Raw genomic sequence first — 25,473 nt, forward strand, 5'->3', positions numbered from 1 at the left:
CGTATGATCATTGTAGCTTGAAAAAATAGAAAAAATATCACATGGCTCGTTCATGCAAATGTTTGTTTGGAGACACGAGCTGTAGCTGCCTTGACCTCTGCATTCCTAAATAACAATCAATTATGAAGTCGCCGGTTTACCTCTGATTATTCCTCACAGAAGTGAGAAAGGTGGTAAGCTAATTAAGATAAGGCATCAATGATGAAGATACTATAGGTCTGCATAAGAAGTCAACTTTAGTATGTACATATGATGATATTATTTTCCTTGATCCTTCGTTAAAAGAGAGTTTCTTCGTTTTATTGAATGCTATATATTTTATAAACAAGTCTTTATAATTGATCTTGCGGTTAAGTGTCAAATGAATGACACTATGCCAGCTAGCCTTGAAATGAGGTTTATTCGAGAAATCAATGATTCTTCGTTTTCCTCATAGAACCCAGGGATCTCACCTACGGGATTATAGTTCAGTAAAGAAGTGAGCTGCATAATTTTCAAAAGATGTGGGAAGAGGAATTAGATGACTTTCATCTAACGCCGGGCTAGCTCAGTGAAAGACTCTATATAAAAGTAGAATCTGGGGTTCTGCATTCCTGAAGATAAAACGAATTGTCTTTACACCGAAGTAATTAACTGCATTTGCCACCGTTTGCATCACGGGTCCCCGTTAAATGCTTATTCTTTTTCATATTGCCGCCGCCGATGAAAATTTTATTCCTCAGTTTCAAGTAAATGTAATTATAAAACAGTAAATGACTATATCAGTTTAGTGCAGAGTAGGTCAGGGGCATCGCCCAACACGTCGGCCAAATTTCCATTTTTATCAATTTATTCTCTTCTTTTTAAAATCTTTTTGAGCCAAGCATCTTTGATGGGTGTCGGTCGGCCTAGTAGTCTAACGAAACTCTAACAAGCTTAACATAATTCTTAACAACAACTGATGTTTTCTACTGGGCTTTGTTAATTAAGTCTCCCTGCTTTGTTAATCAATGAATGCCTGAGGGTCTCCAGAGTTTGATTGTTCCTTAAATCAAAAACAATCTTTTGTTATTCTCAGTTGTGTTTGCTTAGTGCCTTTTGTGCTACCCATGTTCCTAGCAAGGTCACTTATTATCATTGCAGACTGAATCCTCAGTTTGTTAACTGGTATTGTTTCCTGTTCGTTGTTCATTCACTTTGTATATCATGAGGCTCAGTCTAGGGCACAAATATTGAAGGGTCCTTGGCGTTAATTGGTCGAAAAGTTCACTTTTCAATGAACATGGATCTACGACCATTCTTGACAAAGTAAACTGGGATTAATGAAGCTCACTCATTGTTTTATTTGAGTCGCCCTTGCATGGCATCTCGTTGGGCATCGATTATTCAAAAGGGTGAATGGAGCGATTGTTTGATCGATGACCGCAAAAATACCTCCAGCAATTTCTTTCATAAGACTGAATTCCACCATTAATTCAATCCGTGAATTGACAACTTACTTTTGCTTCCCACTCACGTTTCCTTCCACGATTAATAGCAAATAACACATTTGGCTTTCGTCAAACTACTTATGAAATTCACTTCACCTGTCAGTCACAGACTCTGGAACAAACAGGAAAAAACAATTAGATTTTGTCTTCAGTCTTCATTAACTAAATAAGCAAATTGTCTGTTTCTTTGGTTAGAATTTATCATCTGTTTTTACTATAAGAGAAAACAGAGTTCAATATTACTAGGTTTCTTTTAAAAGTTTAATCCACGCGTGCGTATTAGAGTGAAACTGGCCTTCTTTGAAATTTTAAAGGATGTGTAAGTAGTTTCAAGCTAGACTGAAACTCCTTCGTCTCTCCGACGAAGGGCTAACGCTCGAAACGTCAGCTTTCCAAATCTTTCACGGTGGTTATTCGACCTTTATCAACCCGTTTGATAAAATAAATTTCTGTTTCAATCTCCCACCGACGCAGTACCACAGTTTCTTTAGAAACTAAAATTTTGATTTTGATATGGTTGATTTTCATTGGTTCAAATTTTAAAATGGACACTTGATGTGTCGGTGATGATTTTTTAAATTTCTTTGAAGCATTTAACCAAGAAAAGCAATCGAGATTATATGACTTGATTTGCGTTAATTTTTTATGTCCCCAATTAATGCTCCAGCGCTAGAACGACTATACACTTAAATAAAGTTCACTTTTCTTTCCTTTCCTTTTTATTTGGATGATAAACAACGTATTTCCTGCTGAAAACATTGATACGTCAGCTTTCCAAATCTTTCATGGTGGTTATTCGACCTTTATCAACCCGTTTGATAAAATAAATTTCTGTTTCAATCTCCCACCGACGCAGTACCACAGTTTCTTTAGAAACTAAAATTTTGATTTTGATATGGTTGATTTTCATTGGTTCAAATTTTAAAATGGACACTTGATGTGTCGGTGATGATTTTTTAAATTTCTTTGAAGCATTTAACCAAGAAAACCAATCGAGATTATATGACTTGATTTGCGTTAATTTTTTATGTCCCCAATTAATGTTCCAGCGCTAGAACGACTATACACTTAAATAAAGTTCACTTTTCTTTCCTTTCCTTTTTATTTGGATGATAAACAACGTATTTCCTGCTGAAAACATTGATACTTATGACGTAAGCATGAGAGCTCTTTTTGCATGAGCTGAGCTGCATGAACTGGGGTATTCAGCTACTTGAAGACGTTTCTTAAATCATCGCTTCTTACTATCGTATCACGCATCCACATCATTACAACTATCAGCTGGGACGAAATATACACTACAGCGAGGTTCTTAACCACCATTTTTCTCGAGTTATTTCGGCCAACAGGGTGATTCAAGGTATGAACCAAGTATTAGTGTGTCAGATAAGGTGATTAATGAAGTTATTTTTCGCTAATTGGTTTTATGATCTGCTTCGCAAAACGAGAAGGAAAGGAATAGTGAAAACTGTTTTTAAAACACTATTATTACCTGCAATAAACGTCCTACGCATTTATTCAAGAAACGTAAAAGAATACGCATCATGACAATTTGACAAAATCCAAATAGAAGCTTTTCAGCCGCGCCTTCTTTTCTCGTTGATTACTGTGAACGAACAATAACTTGAGGAACAGAAAGGAACCTACTGTGTAACTGCAGGAGAGTTTCGTTTATTGTATTGTGTAAGATGATTCATGTTCCTCAAATTTACGAATCCGCTTACAGTTACAGAAACACGCTTAAACACATTTATAATATGATACCAAACGGGAGTTCAAGCTTCATATCAAACTTAAGAATCTTCCTCAGGAAATTCAACTTTGGATGCCGTATTCCAAGTAATACACCCGTTTGCGAGAAATATAGCAATTGTAACTACGTGCTTTTCATCAAAGAAAAACGCCAACGAAAGACAAGTCGTCTGGATTTCAATAGATCCTTCTTGACCTTAAACCAGCAGCTTCCATTACATAGATCTAATTACGCCTGCGCAGAGGTAACATGTAGAGACCAGTTATCCCACACTTAATAGTCGGACGTCATCCCCTCTTATAGTCTTATCCTTATTGAAGCAGTAATTGATTGATACAAAAGCATCTCAACTACAATGTTCGGTTTAAGTGTTTAATACCTTTTCTTTACTGCCAAAAAAAGATATGTCAAAGCAGTCGCCAAACGAGATTCAAATTCAAGTCTATTTTATCATTTCAGGCAACTGACTGGTTCAAGGCGGCAAGTTAAAAAAGGTAAGAAGAAAGCCAGAAGAATTTCTTTGCAGAACAGTGATGCGTAGCAGATAATGGGTAAGGTGCATCAGCAAGCTTTTGTTGATCATAAAGGAAACGAGTTTTCCAAATTAAAACTTTAAGTGTCACTTGTTTAAATAATGAAATCGCCAACTAAGAGAGTACTCAAAGCACGATACCACTTCCGCCCATTGCGGCGCTCAATGATGGTAGACCGAATGATTGCAATCGCTGTATAAGATTCTCCGCCTCACATGGAGCATTTGTAGCTTTTTATTGGTTCACTGGATCTCGGTTACTAGCCATAATAATACTTGTGATTGACTTTACATTGAAAATGATGCTTATCTTGAAATTTCCAGTTTTGTCGAATAGAAAAATGATAGAAAGCAAAATCCATTGACTTTTGTTGGAGACGATATTTGATATAACCAACTCTGCCTTTTGCGTCTCGTTTGCCCTTTACCGCCTTCAAATCCGTAAATGCTGGCTTATGTAATAACTCCCAGTTAAAAACAGCGAACTTACGCAACGTTTCCAAATAGTTTACGTTGCCCTTACGAGAGCAAAGTAACGGTGAGTATACTGAAAATACAGAAAACATCTGACAACAATGAATCGCCAAGTATGTCCAAGTCAGAGAGGAGAATAAACTTGTTTATCGTTTTAGGAATTTCGTTGTTCGCAGACCGATCTGGTCAATGGTGACGCATGCGTATTAACACACTCCTCAATCCGCAAACTTCGCTTAATCCGAGAATATCGGGTGTCCAAAAGGTGAAAAGTGCTCAATGATTTTAAAAAGGGTTTGATAAATCTCTGACAGAATCCCCGCCGAAAATCTCAGGGCTGTCCTTTTCTATCTTTTCTAATTGCAAATCAACCCCCATTGTCAGCATCAGTTCCAATTTTTCTTCAGTGTATATTCTCAACTCAGTTCATTGCTTTCCGTCCATATTTGACCTTGTGGTTTTCTTATCTGGTTATGCCTGATATGCATACTATTCCATAAAACTAATGCAGTTATCTCGGTTCGATAGTCGCTTTAGTAGCAAAGGAGAAATGTAGGGAAACTGAAACAATCTCATAGGTTGAAGAAAATAAAAGGGAACCGAGTAACACTGGCATCGAGGCTGACGTTGATCATTTCCGAGTTCACTTCAACTCGTTTTTCACAGCAATTTAACGCGCGAATTGCTGTGGCTATCAGTTCTACTTTTCGTGCGAATAAAGTACAGTAGTATACACACGAAAAAGACTTGTGAATCACTAATCCAGCTACGCACGAATATCTTGATTCAGTGCTCATCTTCCCATTTAAATTCTTTGATATACGAGATATACGATTCGTAGACGCCATATGCATCGTAATGCCTACTTTTTCGGAATACCATACTCATCACTTTAGGAGACAAATATCTAGGAGTAATCATTGATTATGAAATGTGTTAGCACGTATTACGTAATTCAACATGGCGCTGAAATAACAGACGAACGAAAAACGAAAACTTGCTAAGGTTCACCCTTTGCACAGGATACTGAAGATAATAAAAGAGACAAATTGCGGACATCCGACCATAACTTTAAGCCTATGACATCGTAGACTTAACATCGCTTTCTAGTTAAACAAGGGCACCAACCGAGAAAATTAAGGCAAAAGCCTTTGAGAGACATTTCTAGGCTCCTTGTAATGTATAAAGGCTGTCCAGAGAGATGTTATCACCGAAAGAATTTGGTCTGTTCGGATATCTTAGCTGAAAATTGAAGTGTCCGAAATTTTTAGGGAATTAAATCTTCATTTCAGAAATTGCCAGCTGAACGTTACCTTCCAGGGAACCATTTCCTTATCCGAAACTACTAGGTGACCTTTTTTAGTGCCAACTGAATTGCAAAAATATCCCTTCCGAAAACGTAAGGGCAGTACTTTTCCCTGGTTGCCAAATCTTTTAGGTGATGTTTTACTAAAGAAATCTATAGCTGTTTGCAACGTAAAACCGAAACTCTTAGAACAGTTTGGCTCTCCCGAACACATATTTCACCGAAGATTATAGTTTGGTGCCCCTGTTAACTAAACTTTCAAGACAAATTTCCCAAAGGGTTTTGGTTTTCGACGGAAATCACTTCCAGAAGCATTTTCAGCGTGATGCGAGATGCGAGTCGCCGTCAAATCGGCTGTCAAACAAAAGAGCTCTGATCAAAGGAAATACCTGTTGGAAATTCTGACAAGAAAGATCGTCTTGATGGACACCAAAATACCCAAAAAACATCAGAAACGAAGACCCCTAGCTTTAAGCTTGTAAGAAGTCTATCAACACGGAGAAAAAACCGGCTAGCCAACTCTTACGTATTGGGTAATGCACTCCGTAACCTGCGATCAGGGGTTCTTTTCTTTATAGAGGGAGCGAAAAAAAGAACGCCTGTATTCTCTAAAAACAAGAGCACTGAAGATCCCTGATGAACGCGAAGTGTTTGCTTTAAAGCACAATACAACTCCTCTTTAGAACTTGACGACAGTTTCGTTTCGTTATTGAGCTCTGAAGCTGCTATCAACGGCTGACCACTGCGCGCCCTTGACCCTTCACTATGCCAATGCGTTGTTCATATTGAAAGCCTTTTCTTCGAGGATCAGGGAAAAGTCGAAACAAATCTTTAAATCACAGAAGATAAAAAGAGGATAGAATGAGGGATCTCTAAATCCAACAGCTGCGCACTAGTCACTATGAATTCTGCCTGACACATAACAAGCTTTCCAGGGATAAAGAAGACGTGGAACGTACAGAATGTTAAACCCACAGTGCTGATTTCTTGCAAAGGGCGACCCCTTCCAAGATACCACAAGTCCAAATATTGGCTTTCTTTCACTTAGAGAGTATGTTCTAAATTTTAATACGCCCGGTAGTTAATTAATAGTCTAATAGGTCAATCTTACTATTAACATTTTTAAAATAAATCAAATGTAACACCCGCCGGAGGCCTTCGACGTTCAAGATATTATGTTTGACCTAACCTGCGATCAGATGTACATTTCTTTAGATAGGGCGAAAAAGTTCCGTCCAGTCTAAAGAAAAGTACGCCTGATCGCAGGTTAGGTTTGACCCAATGAGCCACTTGTAAAATCTGTCAGATCCCGAGACAAAGGTCACGCTTTATTTAGCGTCACGCTCCAGTTACTTCGTCACGTGTTGCTTTGACAGCTTCAGAAAAGATCTCAAACAGACGCCGACCGCATCGAAAGGGAGCTTTCTCCGCTTTCTACTAAATACTAAAAAGCTGTTTTTCCGAACTGCTTCAATCGATAAATTGCACAAACGGCTATGATTTAGGAAGAACGTTTGTAATTTATTTTTTGGTTTTCTTTAAAAGATCTTGGTGGACGCTTCGCCTTGCGTGAAATCAAAGGCTGAAACAAACAAGCTATACTACATTGAATTTCAAGCAAGGAAATAGACATGGAATCATTCACCCAAAATCACGGGATATTTATTTTATTGCTGTGGACGGTTTCATGCGTAACTTCTGGCCAGAGGGAAGGTAAGAATTCAGTTAAAAACTGTTTACTTTTCGGAGATATATGTGTATTTTTAATGCATCCAATGTAATTCAATGACTTCCGTCCTATCAAGACATCGCCCTTGGTCCAAATTATTCAGCTTGAATGAATGAATCTTCGTCCAGATCACTATATGACTTAAGGTTGACTTAAACTGGGTCATTGATCGGATAAAAGCTTGAGAGGCAAGCTTGAATATATTACCGATTTCACAAACAGAGCTTATTATACAACGCTTCACTGGGACGCACGCTTCGTTTTGAAGTCGGTCTAGCACTCTAGCACAATTTTCTTTTTCGATGAAGAATTACAGATGAATTAAATCATCGCAGAAGGATCGAGTATTTGAATGTGTGTATGTGATGAAAATCCACCCACGCAATCGAGACGCAGTTAGTTTCTGTGGCCTGCTTGTTCACGTTAAGTAATCCTTGTAGTCCATTAAAGCTCAACCACAGAAAATCTGAAAGTACATTTAATTGTTTTTACTCCTATTAAGATCAGATGCTGTCAACTTTTTACCCTCGTATCGACAGTAAAAGATGGGTGGCAGCGAATGTTGATGTAAGCTTAAGTTAAGGACCGAGTAATCGAAAATTCAAACGAAAAAAAAAACGTGAAATCGCAGTTGTAATAAAATCCAGTACAAGTTGATCGATTTTCTCCGCAGGAATTTAGTGACCTTTAATTTTTTTTAGATGGTATTCCGGTGTCATTGCGACTTGATCAAGCCGTAAAGATTATTCAACATCTTAAAAAATAAACCACATGATTTACTTGTGTACAGCTAAGGTCTCGGCTGAGAAGTGTGTGACCTACATAGTTTTTGTACGAGAAAACTCGCTCAAATATCCGTAGTAATGAACAATTATTTCAATCCCACAATTTCAAGATGGATTTCATCAAATAGAATTAAGAAAGCCTTTTCATTACTGAGTATACACTATTAATTCGAGGAATCATTTTTAGATCATTTGAATGGTTTTCACCAATGCACGCATAAAGGAATATGATACGTATATTGTGGTCGAAAACAAGAACTCTGCGGTCGATTGAAGAATGATTTTGTCTTTCACTCATGTTTTCGAACAAATCTGATGGATGTTCTTACTACCGCGAAATAAACTTGTAAAAGAAATTAAACAGAATTCGATGAGACATTTATTTGGTATGTCAATTTAATAGTCATTGTTGAATTTCCTTGTAATTAAATTTGCGTTTTGGCCACTGGCTATGAATTGGAACAGGAGACGATTCCAGAGGAAATTTTGTCAACAGTCCCTGTTGTGAATAGATGCGCTTTTATTTCGTATGTCTGATAAAATACTTCATGAACATGTATTTCATCATTTAATATTCGTGTATCAAGGTCTGACCTGCACTCTGAAAGTCGAAACGGCCCGTAGATAACTTTTTTCCAACATTATTTTTTTGGTTAAAACTATTAATGCTCATTTGTACTATTCGGTATTTATCATCATCATTAAGCCTTAGCTGGGGTTTTAGGAAAACAAAGACCCACTCAAAACACTGTCCACATTCAGTGTGATGTGAATGTAAATTGTCCGGTTTTCATCGCTATAATAAACACGCTGTTCGAGAAAATAAACTTGGCCATATTGAACTCTAGGATGAAATTTACGTACATCGGTTCAAAAATTCTGCGTACTTAGCGACGTAGTCAATGGCAACGTGCTAAATTCTTCAGGATCACTTTCGGAATGATGAAGCATGAGCTACCCTGCCTTGTGACAAATGAGCATCATAAGTTGTTTTGGTACATACAGTACACTTGAAATTCCTGTCAACATTATTGATACGTTCAGCAAAGATCCAACCCCCTATCTATTTTGGCAGCGGTTCATAAAACAGCATCGGATGGTTTAAAAACACTTTCTGGCCAAACTTTAAACAATATATATGCTTACACTTTACCACGCAAAACATGTCCCATTTTTTCATCGTTCTATTGTCGAGAACAGTTCCTCAGCTGGCAGAGTGCTTGATCAGAGATTAGGAAATCTTCTCCAGATTTTACACTAAAAGAAAAATGGAATTTGTTTCCTATTAGTGCTAATTTTATTTTACCATGTGAGGGTGTTTGTTCGCCTTATTTACAATTCACATTCTTCAGGTCACCCTAGTGACCCATTGCTTCCAGTACCGAAACCCAAAAGTCAAATAGCTTCCCCGCAAGGATTGTGATTGTTTACTGTTTAACATACTGAAATAATGTAAATTATTGTAAATGGAATGAAAATAGTTTTGGTGTGCCAACCAGTCTTTTGAAAGGAAATAATATTTTTTTTGTTCCCTACAGTTTACATAACTGCATTCTGTACTTTCAGTAATTTCTAGTGAATTGAACAAATAGGGCCTCAGAATTTCCCAATTAGGGTTGTATTGCAAACCACATCACACACGTCTTCTCTGACTTAAGCACAAGGTTCTTTCCCTTCTCTCCTTGTACTTCCTGAAAGTACAAGAAACCAACATGATTTGGGTTCATTGTTGATTTCCAGTGTCCCAATTAGTGCTCCAGCCCTAGAACGACTAGACACATAAAATAAAGTTCCTTTCTTTTCCTTTCCTTTCCTTTTCCTCCGACTCTTTAATTAAATTAGTCTTGAAATGAATGTGTATGTGTTAGTCTTGAAGTCAATGCTGGTATCTCCATGCTGACACCTGACCTCTTCCACAAAAAAGGTAGTGAAAAGTAGACACCACATTAGGGCCGTTTATATGAGAGAAAATAAGCCGCGGCTAACTCTGGCCGCAGCTTACGTAAGCCGCGAAAGGAACTATTTATACGAGATGATAAACTCCCAGGCCAGGATAAGACGCGGCTTGAGAAAGCCGTGAACGTAGATTTTGTACCATTTATACGGGGTGTTCGCGGCTTACTTAAGCCGCGGCCAGAGTTAGCCGCGGCTTATTTTCTCTCGTATAAACGGCCCTATTGTCTGCTTACCGATCATCAGTACATTTATGTTAATGTTAATTACAGTTAAGTAGCTTATCACAATCTGCATACCTGCAGAATACTCCAAACGATTGCTGAAGTTAAATATTTTTGGAATGATTTTGGTTTCTGAAATGTCAATTTGATGATTTGAAACATCTCATTGACAATTTTGCTTAGCTCTCATGCATATTGTTCAGCTTGTTCATTGTTACAAGTAAAAGATAATCGTTATGAATTACTTTAAAACCTTTCAACAATAATTTTAATTGCTGTGGGATTTTACAAATTGCTATACTGTATCAAGATATGGTAAATTACCAAAATTCCCACCATTCTCAAAAATGTTATAGTTCAAACAGCATTCTTAAGATACACTTAACACCTTTCTTGTTCAAACTTTAAGATAATTTTTGATCACCTTTTATCAGAGAGAAATAGCTACTGCTCTCTTGAGATTAAGCTATTCTCACTTTATCGTTGATCAGAAGCAATTGTCCTTAACCATATTAAGCTCTATGTGACAACATAAACAAATGACTTCATGCCCATAAGGGTTTGGAGACACCACACCCTTCGAAAAATGCACAACTTCAAAAATTTTTTTTTTTAACCGAAACCACTGGGAAGCACCTTTGCAGATATTAACACAAAGTGGTAAATATACAAATAAGACATGGCGTCATTTTTAACATAATTAGGCTTAAACCGCTTTGAAAGATGTTTTTAAAAAGTTTAGGTCATTGCATAATAGTAGTTTTTTGTGACCTGGGACCCGTTTCTCGAAAGTCCCAAAACTTTTCAAGTGTCACAATTCCTTATATATCTGAAGAACGGAGAGGATTTAAGTTGTTAAACTTCACAGTCTTTTTTCTTTTTGTTACCTTGAAAACATGTGAAAAGATCAGCTTTCCAAAACAAGCAGTTGGCAGTTTCACAAATGGCTTTTTGGCGGGCTTTTCGGGCCTTTCAAAAAACGTGCCCCTGGTTTTTGCAACATTCATCTGTCAGATTGTTGATAACATGTCCCTCAGCCAGACTGACTGTCTCATTCCATCTTAATCTTATTCATGCTTTGACCCTGTGTTTCGTACATGTAGTTTTTGAAACCTTGCCCTGTTTACAAGTAGTAGTTTTATGCATGGTGACTTTCAGGGGATAAAAATCTGTAAAAAAAAGGTATTGTAGGCCATCTAAGGCATTGTCCATATCAGGAAGGCAGTATGTAATTGGGGCATGCTTATCACATTTCACAGGGTCAGTTGGTCTTAAAGTTCTAAAGAAAAGGGAACTTTCCCCTTTAAATAATTTCCTTGGCTTAAAGTATTTCTAAGATAATGAGAGATGTTCTTGTTGGAAACAGCCCACCTTGTGCTTAACACAAGGAAAATGTACTAGCCATTTCTCTCCTGGGCACAAGCTGTGTGCCATGCCTTGTCTCTAATTGCATGTTAAGGAGAGAATAGCCCATAATGTTTGCAATTTATCAATATTGAGACTTGAAGCTAAGGCTTTCCATGATTTATATGTGTAAATTACTTCTTTGTTATTCTTTAATTCTTTTATAATCTTTCTTGAGAATTACAAGAGAGTTATGTCTCAGGATTTTTGCCTCAGGGTGTTTAAAAAAATGCATGTGATACAACCAATGCATGTGCTGTTGTATACAAACAAGGGTATCAGATTGTTTATCAAGAACATAGTTCACCCTTGTTTATGTAAAAACAAAAGAGGCAGCTATTATGACTGCTAGTTCTTGAGCAAAACACATCGACCCACTTTTGCACTACAGAGAATTTTATGTGGAATAAAATCAGTTGAATGTGACTAATAAAAACCCAATTAAGTTGTATTTATTTCCTTCAAAGAAGATCTATCAATAAAATAATTTTGGCAAGGGATTTCTCCACTTACTCTACTCAATGTTTCAAGCTCGTTAACTTTTATTTTATTAATTAAGAGTAGCAACAAGAATTAACACTTGAAAAGTATTGTTTTTCCCCATTCATGTTTTCAATTCCCCTTTCACCTTGCTGAGTAGAAAAGTTAGTGAGAACCTGACACAAGTACTTCCTGTTTCAAAATACTCATTTGGTTAACCATCTGTCATTCTTAACCTTTCGAGGAAGAAAACATTTGAGCAAATTTTACTAGAGCTACAGTAGTATTTGCCCTATCATTGTACAGCTAAAAGTCTTTGACCTCAAAGTTCACATGACAAACATGCTGGTGAAACCTGCATGTACATATAAATCTATCAGTCGAATTAAGGGATAAGATCTACAGGTCTACATTAGTGCAACATGTACTAAGTGCTCTTCTCACAACTTAGAAACAAGGCACAGGATGATGTACCAATAGGAAGTTGTTATGAATGTTTACATTGCACAAAGCTTCATCACCTTCATATTCTGTTGTTGTGCTGCATTTGCTATAATAACACCTCAGCTCCAACAACAATCAACATGTACATGTAAGTTATTGACTTGCATAGAGTGTTTGATCACATGAAGTGTACATTGTTCCTTATCTCCCAGTTTGAAACAAGCCATAGAATGCTCTGAGCCAGGATGTCTTGGTAAAACCACAAGAGGCCACTCAAACACCAGAGTACTACTTAGAAGTCCTTCTAGGCATACTTTCATAGCATCTTAATACAATAAATCTACCTTTACTTCACTGATTTAGGCCATTTTGTCACCATTTTTGCATTGGTAAATTTCTGTTAAGCTTTAAGTTGATATCACTAGATTTTACCTTGAGCTTATTAAGCTTTCCTTATTCTTTGCTCTTAACTCTTTGATGTCTGTTGGCAAACAGGCTGCTACTTTTACCTATTGATCAATCAATCAATCAATATTATTATAATCAGTTTTAATACCAATTCATCAATTTTATGACATTTAGTCTTATGTACTTCCCAAACAAAGTGTCTATTAAACCTTTCTTTCCTGCAAGTGAGACTCATAGATCTTACTCTGTCTAACGGCTGATTCACTCATTAATTGGGGTCATTACTAAACCACGAAACGAAGCACCAAAACACCATGTATGACCCCACCATACATTGAATACTAACTGGCAAAGGTTGAATTTGAGATTAAATATCGTTAGGATTCAGATTAAAACTGAGATTAGGAGCAATAACTTTTTAGGCCTAACTAGGCCTAAAACAATGTTTAATCTCAAATCCAACCTTCGTCAGTTAGTATTCAATGTGTGGTGGGGTCGTACATGATGGTGTTTTAATAGTGCTTCGTTTCACTGCTTCTCTGTTCCGTTGTTTAGTAATCCCCACCAATTGAAGCTGTTTCAGGAGTTCAAGGGTTAACAATCTCTGGATCCACTCAAACCCTTTCCCTCCTGAAAGTAATAATTATAAATTTTACTCTTTGCAACACCAGATTATTAAGGCCACTTCAGGGATGAATGTGTAAACATGGTGTGCTGACAGTAACGCATAGTCCTGGTCACCCCCTGTGTCTGTGATTGCCCGAAAATGGCATCTTGTGTTCAAACTAAGGGATAGCAATATTGCCAATTGGCTACCTGAATGAGTTTTCTATTGAGTATCTTGCAACCTGCATATAAATAGTATGACAGATTATTCTAGATGACAGTGCAAGGGAAATTGCTTTGTTAGACACTCTTTTGCTTCAGTGCATGTTAGCCATGACAAGTGTTGTGAAGCCTTTTTGGTAATAATTGTTAAAAATGTTATGGACTGACTAGATAGTAACTTTTATATTTGGTCAATCGTTTTCAGTTCCAACTGCAAATCTCACAACTGCACCCAAAGCTGCCATGGAGAGAAGCCTCATTCATTTCATTTGTAAAGTTACTGGGTCACCAATCCCGAACATCACTTGGTATAAGAATGACAAGGTTCTAACTGTGTGGGACAGAATAGAAATATTTCCTTTGTCTGGAGGTGAATTTCTGCGTTTAGGACCCTTAAGAAAGTATCGGCATGTTGGAGATTACTACTGCAAAGCTTCTAATGAAGTTGGCACAGCGACCTCTCAAACAGTATCACTTGCCGTTTACAGAGGAGGTACAGTAAAAGTTGCTGCTCTTGTTTATTTGTTTGTTTTTGCTCTCTTCCATTTCTTGTTTCCTGCGCTTAATTGCTCTAAAGGAAAGCTTACAGTTCCCATTTTACAGAAATTAAGCCATCTTTCCTAACGAAACAGTCATGTTACCTTAATTGTGTGATAAGCCGGCTCATCAGTGGTTACCGTTTCTGAGGGTTTTGTTTTTAAATCTTAAAAATACAAAATCATTGCTGATGGAGGAAACTAGCTGAATTGGTAAAAAAGTTTGAGTTTCTTGCGTGGTACCGGGGTGAAAATATTATATTAAAGAATCAAAGAGCACTTACCATTTGAATGGAATTTTCGGAAATTCCGGAGAGAATTCAAATGGAACGGTTCATCTCGGTGGAATGTTTTCGGAAAAAAGGTAATACCTTTCGAAGTATTCCCTTTTCCTCGCTTTGACCGGAATGCCCGAAAATTTCTGTACCATTTGTCCACAATTGCAAGTGCCAGGAAAAAAGACCGTTTTCATTTTCTGGCAAATGATGGAGCAGCACATTCCCATTTTCTTTTTCTAAGTACAGAACGTGCAGTACCATTTGTGGAAAAATTCTCACCGAAAATTTCATTCAAATGGTAGGCGCTCTTTAAAGACTGTTGGAATCAATACTCGTATTGATATATTTATTATATTATTTATTAAGCTGTCGTGTTCTCTACTGACCTTCGCAAACCAGATTTTCATAGAATGGTTTGCATATTTGTCTTTCTTTGGAAGCTCATTCGGTCTTTTTTGTTGATGAAATATCCACGCTTTTGGCAACACAAAAGTAAGTAACTTGCGACCAAAATGTCACTCTTTCCGGGCCTTGACACTTTTTCGCACGTGCATACGAGACTCTCTTTGCGCATGCACAGTAGCGCGTAAGACACGCAAACCACACAAAACGCGTGATCCACGCAATATAAACACGCACGACCTGTGAGGACTTTTTAGCTTTGAAATTGTCTCAAGTCGCTATCTAAAAGGAAAAAACACGATACATTTTCAAGAGCCTCATTGTTTTGTTCTAAGTGGGGTAAATTTTTTGGATGTAGGTGAAGTAATCTTATCGGTAAACACTGTAACAATTCACATGTTTTGGCCAAAAGTTTGCACCTAAACGGAAGCGAATGACATGTTATTATTTTTTTTCAAAGTTTAAGCTTCCTGATATGCATTTATCTTACAAAGATATTCATAGAATTGTTTGCAGAACTTTCTCGAAATTGATGTAAGGATAAGTTGTCATTTCACTTTAAATAAGTTGTCATTCACTTTAAATAATAAAGTCCAGGACTTATTTTCAAGTTCACTTCTTTTTATCAAATAAGTGAAGGTAAGCTTCTTAAAATTTTTTATCTTAAGCTCATTTAGATTTCCTGTTAAATATACCCCTTTCTGTTTTTACTTGAGGTCATCCCCCTTTTTTCTTTCGTCTAGTGTCGAATGCGTTTCCTGATATTGGGTCGGTCGGTCGGTCGGTTGGTCTGATTGAAAAAAAATCCTAAAAAAAAAATAACAAGTAGTGGCGGAATCGGAGGCCTGATACGCCAGCGTCATTGCTGCGGAGCCTGGAAAACAACAAAACGTGAACTCGAAATCAAGATGGCGGAACAGTTGGTTGATGTTATTGTAAAATTTAGACAACATGGGAAAAGGATCAACCACGGAAACTCCTATGCGAAATAAAACTGGTTTAACTACGTCGTTATTTTATTTCATTTTTTTTTTTGAAAATGGCAAAAATTTGGATCGGTCGGACGACGCTTAACGGAGGAAAAGGATGGCCTAATGCAACGTAGCGAAACAAAAGGAATTGTCTTATGTTTGATCCATGATCTTTCATTTTCAACCTTTAAACTCGCGTAAACAAAAGACATCGCTGTGAGGTTGTACTGCTATCACATGAATCGCACGCTTTGAAAATGAAACGAATAACACTGTACATGTACAATGTACTTTTGACGGTTGATACAGGTAATGTAAACGACATCATAACAGCGCAAAAGCAAAGGAGAGAGTTTATCCTTTGAATGCCTGTCTTTTAATACAAATGTCAAGAAGTGATCAAAAGCTTTTAAATGGTTTTTTAAAGATCAAATATTTGTAATGGCGGTGTCTTATGGTTCAATTGTTCCTTCGAGTGTTTTCGACCTCTCTAGTTAAAGGTTACACCTCTGTTATCGAAAAGCAAGCAACGAAAATGAAGACACTATTTATTTATATCCGTTCCATTAAATATTTGATTTCGCATTTGATACTACACTCTCCGATACGAATCAAAAGTCACGAACGATATAAAACCTTATTTTAACACTTTTTTTTATAACTGACTCAGTCTTAAAAATAATTCGACAAAAGCGATCCATATCTTTAGCCATTTTTTCTGCTTGTTGGTTTAAAGTTTAAAATCTGACCTTAGGCGGTATGCTTCTCGGAAGAATTTAGTATTTTGCTGCCAAAGTCCTTCCACCAATTTAGTATTTGAGCAAATTACTTAGGAGAAGCTATTGAAGGGTAAACCTATTTGTAAGTACGTTCGCTGAGGGGTGCCGTTCATTTTTTAAACATTTTTGTGAATCTCCGGTTTTTTTTTAATGCACTCGTTTGCTTATCCTCTTTACCACTGAATAAAAGGACCTCTTTGTTGTCACATGTTTGTTTGTCGTCTTTGGTCACAGGCAGAACCGCACAAAGAGAGACTAAATGCCTCAGTCAATGGCTGTCGTATCGTTTACATTACCTCCTCAGAAACAAGGACAAAACGTTGACCCCAGTCTAAGAGAGAGCACAAACTTATTAAAAGATCATAAACGGTTGCACGCGATAACAACTCTATACTTTATGATTGAGTTTCTTGTAACAATGTATGAATGTCCTGTATTAGACGGCACTGGTCAGTAGCTTTCATTTGAATGGTCACACTTTAGGATTTCACCCGCAGACTCAAAAGATAGAACCACCTTGTACAGCATAATAACAGCACCATAGGAAAGTACTGCTCAGTAGCTTTCATTTAAATGGTCACACTTTAGGATTTCACCCTCAGACTCAAAAGATAGAACCACCTTGTACATCATAATAAACAGCATCACAGGAAAGTACTGCTCAGTAGCTTTCATTTGAATGGTCACACTTTAGCATTTCACCCACAGACTCAAAAGATAGAACCACCTTGTACATCATAATAAATAGCACCACAGGAAAGTACTGGTCAGTAGCTTTCATTTGAATGGTCACACTTTAGGATTTCACCCTCAGACTCAAAAGATAGAACCACCTTGTGCAGCACAATAAACAGCATCACAGGAAAGTACTGCTCAGTAGCTTTCATTTGAATGGTCACTCCCCAAGTCTGCTCGCTCCAGTTTCTCTTAATATTACCCCCACTAATCATTAATTACCAGATATTTTCAAGAACGTTCGAAAATTATTGTTGAATTCTTGACTTTTGTTTAGTCGTCGGAAACACATTGTCGGAAAGAAGAGCTCCCTAAAATTCGAGTTTCTTTATACGGTGTCATTTAAAAACCGTTTCATTTAATTGCAAACTTTAAATCTTTAAAGTCTCACGAAAGAACCAGTGATCAAAACCAGCGTTTAATTGTGCTAATTCAACTGAAGTATCGAGAGGTACAGGTCTGTATTTTGGGTGCGTTGCTTGTAGCTGGTTTTCACGTGACGTCACCGCCGCCATGTTGGTAGATGAAAACAAAAGGACCAGGGGGGTGGGGGGGGGGGGGAACGGCCTTAACATTTGCTTCAACATCTGTTCCATTTTGTTCGACAGCGATGTTGAAACCATTTTGGGCGCGTTCGATTGACCGTATTCCGGAATAGGAATACGTGGAATAGAAGTTAGAAATTCTTCGTTTTTTGCGGGGATTCCCATTAATATTGTCAAACATCTCAGTGCTAAAATGCTATTTCAAAGATAGCTTTATTATTTTTGTTGCTGCAAAACGTCATCACGATTCGGTCAATCGAACTCACCCTTAGGAGTCCTATTAGACTCCATTTGTGTTCGTAAATAGTTATTCCGTTTTTTTTTTTAATCTTTCAAATTAAGATCTGTACCTCAGTTGAAGTGGCTCAATTATTTATCTTAGTGTGCCTTGATAATAGATGGAGATTGTTTTTAACCAATCTGATGGGACTGAAGTGGCAACAGTGTAATGTACAATTGCTGGTGGACGATCAGAAGAAACCAATAAGAGATCTTTTGTTTTCGTCTGACATTACATTACATTTCAGTTTTACCCCGAAACGTTTGTCTCTGTAAATTATGAAACTTAAAATGTAACAAATTTCATTTACATGTTAAGAAAGTGTTACAATTGTTATGTACCATAAACTGTTTTATCTCCCTTGTTTAGTTCGAAATCTACCTCCTGGATTCCCAAGGATAATGAAAAATCCTTCGGGGCAAAGCATATTTACAGGAGATGATGCAAGGTACGAATGTAACGCCACTGGCAACCCAACACCTATGATTTCTTGGATGGTGGACAGATTCCCCCTCAACTTATCAAATCCAAGATACAGTATACCCAGCCGTGGAGTGCTGACTGTGGCTAATATTCAGCCAGAAGACCACGGCATCGCTTTTGAATGCGTGGCTGCTAACATCAATGGAATGGTTTACTCAAGAAGAACAAGGCTTATACACAAAGGTTTGTATTTCAGTGACATTTTGAAGATTGTCGTCGACGAGAACAATATGGCCACAAGAACGAAAGGTTTCGTACAATACCAAACTATTCGCTAGTCCCCCATCCCATAATGCAATACATTTTGGGGGGTTCTTTACATAAAAACAATACAAGTTATTTACTCTTAAGACTGTATCACGGCATGACTAGCCTACAAAAATGCTAACATTGGGCCTAAACACTATGCTTTAGATAACTACTAGGCCTATGGTTAGCATTTTTGCAAAGGTTTGGGTTGTTTCAGCTATGAAACCCTTCCCCGCACCCAACTTTCTCCCAAAGCATCCTCACCGTTCTTTATTCCAGTTGGCACACACTTTCCATTCCGAACGACTTGCAGTAATTGAGAATTGATTAGAACGACGCAAAGGTTTTCTTTGCGTGACGACCCCGTAAACGTCCCCTATGGTCTTGCTTAAAAGCTCACTTTATCTGGAAACGCCCGAAAGTTTCGGAGATTTTACGAAATGCTTGACAAACGAGATATGTGGTTTAAGTCTTGGTTCTCGCCCTTGTTTTGAAAGGTTTTTCACCGGGAACTGTTTCCTCCTCTCTCTCCTAAAAGCCAACGTGTCCTCACACAGTATCTACCCCCTTCCCCTCCCCCCCCCCCCGTTCACCCGCACAGAATGCATGGACATTGGACTTAATTTTCATTGTATTACATTTCCTCCTCAGCTCGATTCAGTAAACCGGTCATCACCAGTCCCCCTCAGCCGGTGACTGTCGATCCTGAAACAGTGGTTTACTTAAATTGCTCGGCCCGAGGCCTCCCGCAACCAGCCATTTTGTGGGAACGAGATGGTAAACCATTCACAAGCGCAGAAACTACAGATGGCGTGTTGGTCATTCCAAATATTAGAAAGTCTGGGAACTACACATGCGTAGCCGAAAACAGCTTCGGAACAACGCGTGCCTCGGCTTACGTCACTGTACGAAGTGAGTCTTGAAACCTGGGTCCTTTTCTGTTAAAAGAATTTTTTTGTGTGTTCGGTCGGATTGGACGTCATTTTTGTGTTTCATTGGAAATTGCGATGGATTTGGTTTGTCAGTTTTCTCTACTATAGCATCCAACCTGATTGATTGGGTTACAATCGTTGTCACTCAGCGCGGGCCCCAGCTTGTCGACGTAGAGAATTACGACAGAACTGAAGTTAAGAAAGATGTCACCCACAATTAAAGCCCCGCTGAATTTATAACTGTTGAATATTTAACAACATGGTTTGTATAACGATGAGCCAACATTTTTGATTTAATAAATGTTAGCCTGTATTGTTCGTGCTGAAAGCGTTTAGCCACGTGACCATCATAACCATCCACGATCAATTTGTTTGTCTTCAGATCTTCCTTTTACTCCAACAAGACCATTTGCAAGTGAGATAACTCCGCACAGGATCACTATCACGTGGAAACCTGGTGCGGGTGGTCCTCCTGTGAAATCCTTCACTTTGTATTTCCGAGCCAAGAGTTCGAGCGATTGGACGGTTACAAAGGGCATTTCGGGCCGTGATTCTATGACCCTAATGGATCTCAAGCCCTACACGACCTATCAATTCCGGGTCTTTGCTTTAAATGATGTCGGGACAAGTAAACCAAGTCCACTGGGAGAGGTTACTACCCATGAGAAAGGTTTGTATACCGCTATCACCGCGATCAATAGCCAAGGCTAAGGTTCACAGAAGAGCAATAACAGAAGCCTATTTATCGAGATCTTGTGTGAGCGTTTCTCATAAATTTTGCTCTTTTACACGATATGATCATAAGTCGAGGAGAGATGCGGATTTTTGAACTCTCCAGATGTTTTCGTAAAATAGGAATACTTTTGGCGCACGTTAGAAATCTAAGGGATTCGAAATTGACATCCACTTTGTCCTGGGGCCATGATTTCTCCAAATCTCTATAAGAAGAGTTCTTGCGCCGATGTAGTTGCCAGAAGTAACGAGGCGGCACTTTTAGTGCCTTCCTTTCCACTGCTAACTCGTGCCATTTTTTCCATTGCAGCACCTGGGACAGTGCCCCGTAACATCTTAGCGAAAGGAACTTCGGACAGCTCATTCGAAGCATCGTGGCTTCCTCCGCTTGAACCTAATGGCATGATATATGGTTACCGCCTGTTTTACACAACTGATCTAACAAGAGATTTTAGCCGATGGAGATACAAGCCATCAGCGTACAACGAAACTAAAGTCGAAGGGCTGCAAAAACACGCTACTTACTACTTCCAAGTGGCGGCATACAATGCCATAGGACAGGGACCTCTTACAAAGCTTCACGCAGTGAAAGTAGCACTAGGAGGTAAGCTGGACTGTAAATTTTTGTTCTTTCGAATTTCAACCAATAACTTCCATAAAACTAAAACAGCGTAACATGCAACAGTCAATCAAGGCTGGCCTACAGTATTGCCTTATTTTATTGACAGGCACCCTTAGCTCGTATAGTGAATTAATTGTTTAATCAAACGAGCACTGGTTTTTCGCGCTGACCGTTAAGCTCAGTTGGTTGAGCATCGGACTGTTGTGTGAGCGGTTTCAATTCCACCTGAAAATCATTGGTAAAACTTGTCTCTCCGTGGGCGTCTAATTGTAACGAAATCCATGAAAAAGTTGTGGCGAACTCTGACCTGTGATCAAAGATCTTTTCTGATTCTTTCTCATCCATACTCTTTCAAGCCTCAACACGTCTAATAGCTTGAAAAGACGTGCTCTGTGTCCATTCTCAGATATCCACCATCCAACTTCTACTTCTATTCTGTCTTCTGCCAGTCACACGTCCATGCATGATACTGTCAACTATTTTAAGCTCCCTTTGATGTCTCTGATATGACCACATCGATGGCACTGCTGCCAACATTTCCACCTACTTTAATTTCCCAACGATTCGTGTTTGATATATATTTTCTCCGTGCAAGATCAGTACCGACACTGTCAAGCAGACAGGTGACGGGAATAAAGAAATTTATCACATAAGGGTGTTTGTTTAAATATATAACCAAATTCCCACAACTGCCAAAAAGAGGATTGTGTGCCAGTCAGTAAGGAGAATTAACATTTGGATCGTGGGAACTATGATGATGATGGTTATAATATGGGTCTTAATATTGTCGTTAAGAGGCTTAATTGGTCAGTGTTAAAGCTTTCATCAGTTACATCTGTTTGTTACTTTCTTTAGCTCCAGGCCAACCTGAAAACGTAGAAGTAATCGTTCTTACACCCAGAGCAATCAAAATCACCTGGCGACCTCCAAAATATGAGGGAAACGGTGTGTTTGGATATGACATTTATTACAACAAATCTCACTCCGACATGGACGAAACCATCAACGTACCAGAATTAGTGTTGGGAAGAGAGATTAGAGACCTCCGCCCATACACGTATTACAAGGTGCAAATTGTCGTCAAGTCCGCTCCTCATGATGGCCCAATGTCGTTCGTCAAGATTGTTCAAACATCGGAGGCCGGTAAGTCAGTATAGAAATCGTACAGTATCATAGTAAAAATCCATGGTAATCTGATGAAAGTATTCGCTACTTTCTGATTCCCAAAATGCAATACGTTTTGGGTTTTTTTTTTTTTTTGCATGAAAACAATACAAGTCATTTACTTTTGGGACTGTATCATGCTTCAGTGAACTAAATATCCATTACCCCTCCCCCCCCCCCCGAAAAAAAAAAAAAAAGAACGATATTATGGGATTTGTCAAAATAGCGAATGACGGAAAGAGTAGAAAGGAAAGGTTAATGTTGAACGCAAGGAACGTAAATGGTTTTCAAATGTCGTGTGGGAGGGCGATGACTAACACAAAGTAGACGTTCACTAAGAATAAAGTTATTTTCACAGTCTCTCTGAAAACACGGAGCCAGATATAAACCAACTGAGCCGGCAGCAACGGCGAGATTACTTTTGGTATCGGCTAATATGAAACAGTTCTCAATGCGTGTTATCGTTTTTCTATCATGTAGCTCCAAGTGGCCCACCGCAGAAAATTCGTAGCAAAGCGCTAGAAGACTCTACAAGTCTTGAAATCAACTGGGATCCACCTCTGCCGGAACACCGCAATGGAAGAATAACGAATTACAATCTGAAGTACAGAGAGAAAGGCGGAAGAGCAATGTAAGCGAGTTTTGGTTGAATTCTCAGAGTTCAATTCAATTTGAACTCCAAGAAAATGCGGCCAATTTAAATTGGAACAAGGAAACATAAAACGCTATGAAAAAGACCCTCCTTTAATCCCCTCTTGGAGGGCTGTTTTTTTGTCTTAAAAGCTATCCTTTGGAAGATGTATTTTTGTGTTTTCATTACTTAATTAGATGGATTGGACATTTTAAATTAAAAAAAAAATTGTTGAACAGTACTTCTTTGTGTTGTGGTTTTGATGATGGTGGCTGTTGACTTTTTGAGTTTGCTGTTAAAATCGTAAATGAAATCATTGATCAATACTTCTTGAAGACTGGAGGAATAAGGGGTATTGTTTTTCATTGCAGGTTTGTAACAGTTGATGGTTCAAAGACATCTGTTCGTATCCATTCGCTTAAGAAGTACACCACGTACTTTGTTTGGGTGTCAGCCAGCACTTCTGTCAAGGAGGGACCCATGTCGGCAAAACATGCTTTCACCACAGCTGAAGATGGTACGTTCAGATGTATTTTTAATTTTTTAATGCAGGGGAGTGTTAACCCGTAGTAGGGGGTGCCGACAAATCGCCGTCAGTGCACATTTCATCTCATTTCATCCTTCAAAAAGTAGGAGATTGAAAGTCGTTTATCCGAAAAAAAAAAAACAATTAGACTTTGGGTGTTTTTTTACGATTTTGGTAAGTGCTATTTAGGGTTTTCATGATGACGTCACGTCCGCCATGTTGGTGTCCCGACCCAATCCTCCGGGAATTGAGCTCTGTAGGCCACTTTCGAAAATACTATAATACTCTTTGGTTGTCCCCCCAAATTTTGCAGAAGCATTGTTTTTGTTTCTCTTGGGACCATTGTAAGTCCCAAGAGAAACTGGAAACACGTGTAAGTGCCAACATTTTCTTTTGTTTTCATTGAAAACACATGACTGTTGGTCACGTGAGTGCAAACAATTCGCGTGACATTTTATCATCTTTGCAGTGACTGTGTTGGTTGATATAGATTAAGAATGGTATTTGTGGCCAACGACAAACATAAAGCTGCTGTTTATCCCAGAGCATGAAAAGTCTCTTCTATGTTAGCTTTTGTCTTTGAGTTCTACCCGTTAACTGTAGCTAACAGAAAAGAAATATCGAGTCTTGAATGTTTCATGAATATTTACCAAACAGTATATTTCTCACGGAACTTTGACTTAGTCGTAAACACGAAGGGGAGTATCACTCTTCACACTTTTCATTTGCCAGAAACACGAGCAGAAATTTCCCGTTATGTCGCCGTTACTGCGCAGTCTTGTCCCCATCCTTGAACTCGGCTGTTTTCAATATAGAGAAACATTACTCTAGAGTCGCCGTTTCGATACACTGGTGTTTCTCTCCAGAAGTTCTAAGTCTTTAAATAGAAAATTTCGTCTCTCTTGAATTGACGCGGATTAGTAGCCAACGCATCTGGCAGGATATTTTCCAGGGATATTTTATCGCACTCGCGAGTACGATGGTTATGGTTACGCGCGATTGAGTGGGCCGCGACTGGCATGGAGACTAGTGATTTCTTTTTTTTCACTCGCGACCAAAACACGACGAAGCAACCATCGATTTACAACCATTTACTCCCACGTGTTTACTAATCCTGCAATAAAATATTCTGCCAGCTGCGAAGAATCTTGCAAACTACAAGTTAGGCATGATCAGGGAATGGTTTGGCGTCAAGGAGATGGCATTCTGATGGTACCGGAAGGAAATGTAGCTGCGTGTTGTGAGGGATAGACAGACAGGTTAAAATTTAATTTTTCCTGACGGAAAAAATGGGTTCAATGAGAATTCAGAACGTGAAATCCTTTTAACTCTTGAGGAACGGGTTTCACAAAGCATAACGACGCGAGGGTGTGGCATAGATTTGTTGTTGTATTCATCACCGGAAACTCGAACGCCCTCCAGGAAATAGTAAAAATGATAAAAAATTTCACCCGAATCGAGCCCCTAATAAACGTGCAAATAAACATGTTTTGGGTTTAGTTTCAAGTTGCAATAATCTGTTTTCTATATACTGTTTCATCCGGATATATTGAAGGATTAACAATATCACATTTTAGGATTAAATTAATACTTTGGCCTTTTAATTCTTATTTTAACTTTGTTTCAAGTTTCTTAAACAGTAATTTTTGATTTATCTTGAGAAGAAGCATTTTGGAAGTTTTCATTGTCGTTCTGGGGTACAAGGATCCCAAAGTATTAAATTACTGACCGTCTAATTCACTTAAGCTTTCTACATGGGACATCTCTTCACTTTCAATATAGGACCTCTACTGCAGTTACCTTTATTTAATTGTATTTT

General features: G+C 38.3%; 1 protein-coding gene and 1 long non-coding RNA gene across 9 annotated transcripts in view; one reads left to right on the forward strand and one right to left on the reverse strand.

Annotated features, from left to right (window-relative positions):
- The window catches only part of LOC137974389 (receptor-type tyrosine-protein phosphatase delta-like), a 70,320-nt gene that overhangs the window by 27,609 nt on the left and 17,238 nt on the right, over positions 1-25,473 (forward strand). For 5 of the 8 annotated variants that reach the window (XM_068821338.1, XM_068821339.1, XM_068821335.1 and 2 more), the window contains exons 2-11: positions 3,682-3,716; positions 7,080-7,247; positions 13,995-14,282; positions 18,685-18,981; positions 19,699-19,959; positions 20,362-20,649; positions 21,022-21,315; positions 22,189-22,476; positions 22,978-23,128; positions 23,500-23,645. In XM_068821338.1, coding sequence (XP_068677439.1) covers positions 7,166-7,247; positions 13,995-14,282; positions 18,685-18,981; positions 19,699-19,959; positions 20,362-20,649; positions 21,022-21,315; positions 22,189-22,476; positions 22,978-23,128; positions 23,500-23,645 — 2,095 coding nt within the window. In that variant the 5' untranslated portion in view covers positions 3,682-3,716; positions 7,080-7,165. Of the gene's footprint in view, positions 1-2,678; positions 2,830-3,681; positions 3,774-7,079; positions 7,248-13,994; positions 14,283-18,684; positions 18,982-19,698; positions 19,960-20,361; positions 20,650-21,021; positions 21,316-22,188; positions 22,477-22,977; positions 23,129-23,499; positions 23,646-25,473 lie in introns of those variants that run through there. The other 3 variants (XM_068821340.1, XM_068821341.1, XM_068821337.1) reach the window with 2 other exon arrangements.
- Positions 1,480-15,596, reverse strand: LOC137974393 (uncharacterized). Its single transcript, XR_011117449.1, has 4 exons — positions 14,990-15,596; positions 12,986-13,062; positions 9,195-9,305; positions 1,480-1,581 (listed from the first exon to the last, which is right to left on the reverse strand). It is a non-coding gene; the product is annotated as an uncharacterized lncRNA (long non-coding RNA).

Source organism: Montipora foliosa, chromosome 10 (assembly GCF_036669935.1).
Source record: "Montipora foliosa isolate CH-2021 chromosome 10, ASM3666993v2, whole genome shotgun sequence".
Classification (NCBI taxonomy): domain Eukaryota; kingdom Metazoa; phylum Cnidaria; class Anthozoa; order Scleractinia; family Acroporidae; genus Montipora; species Montipora foliosa.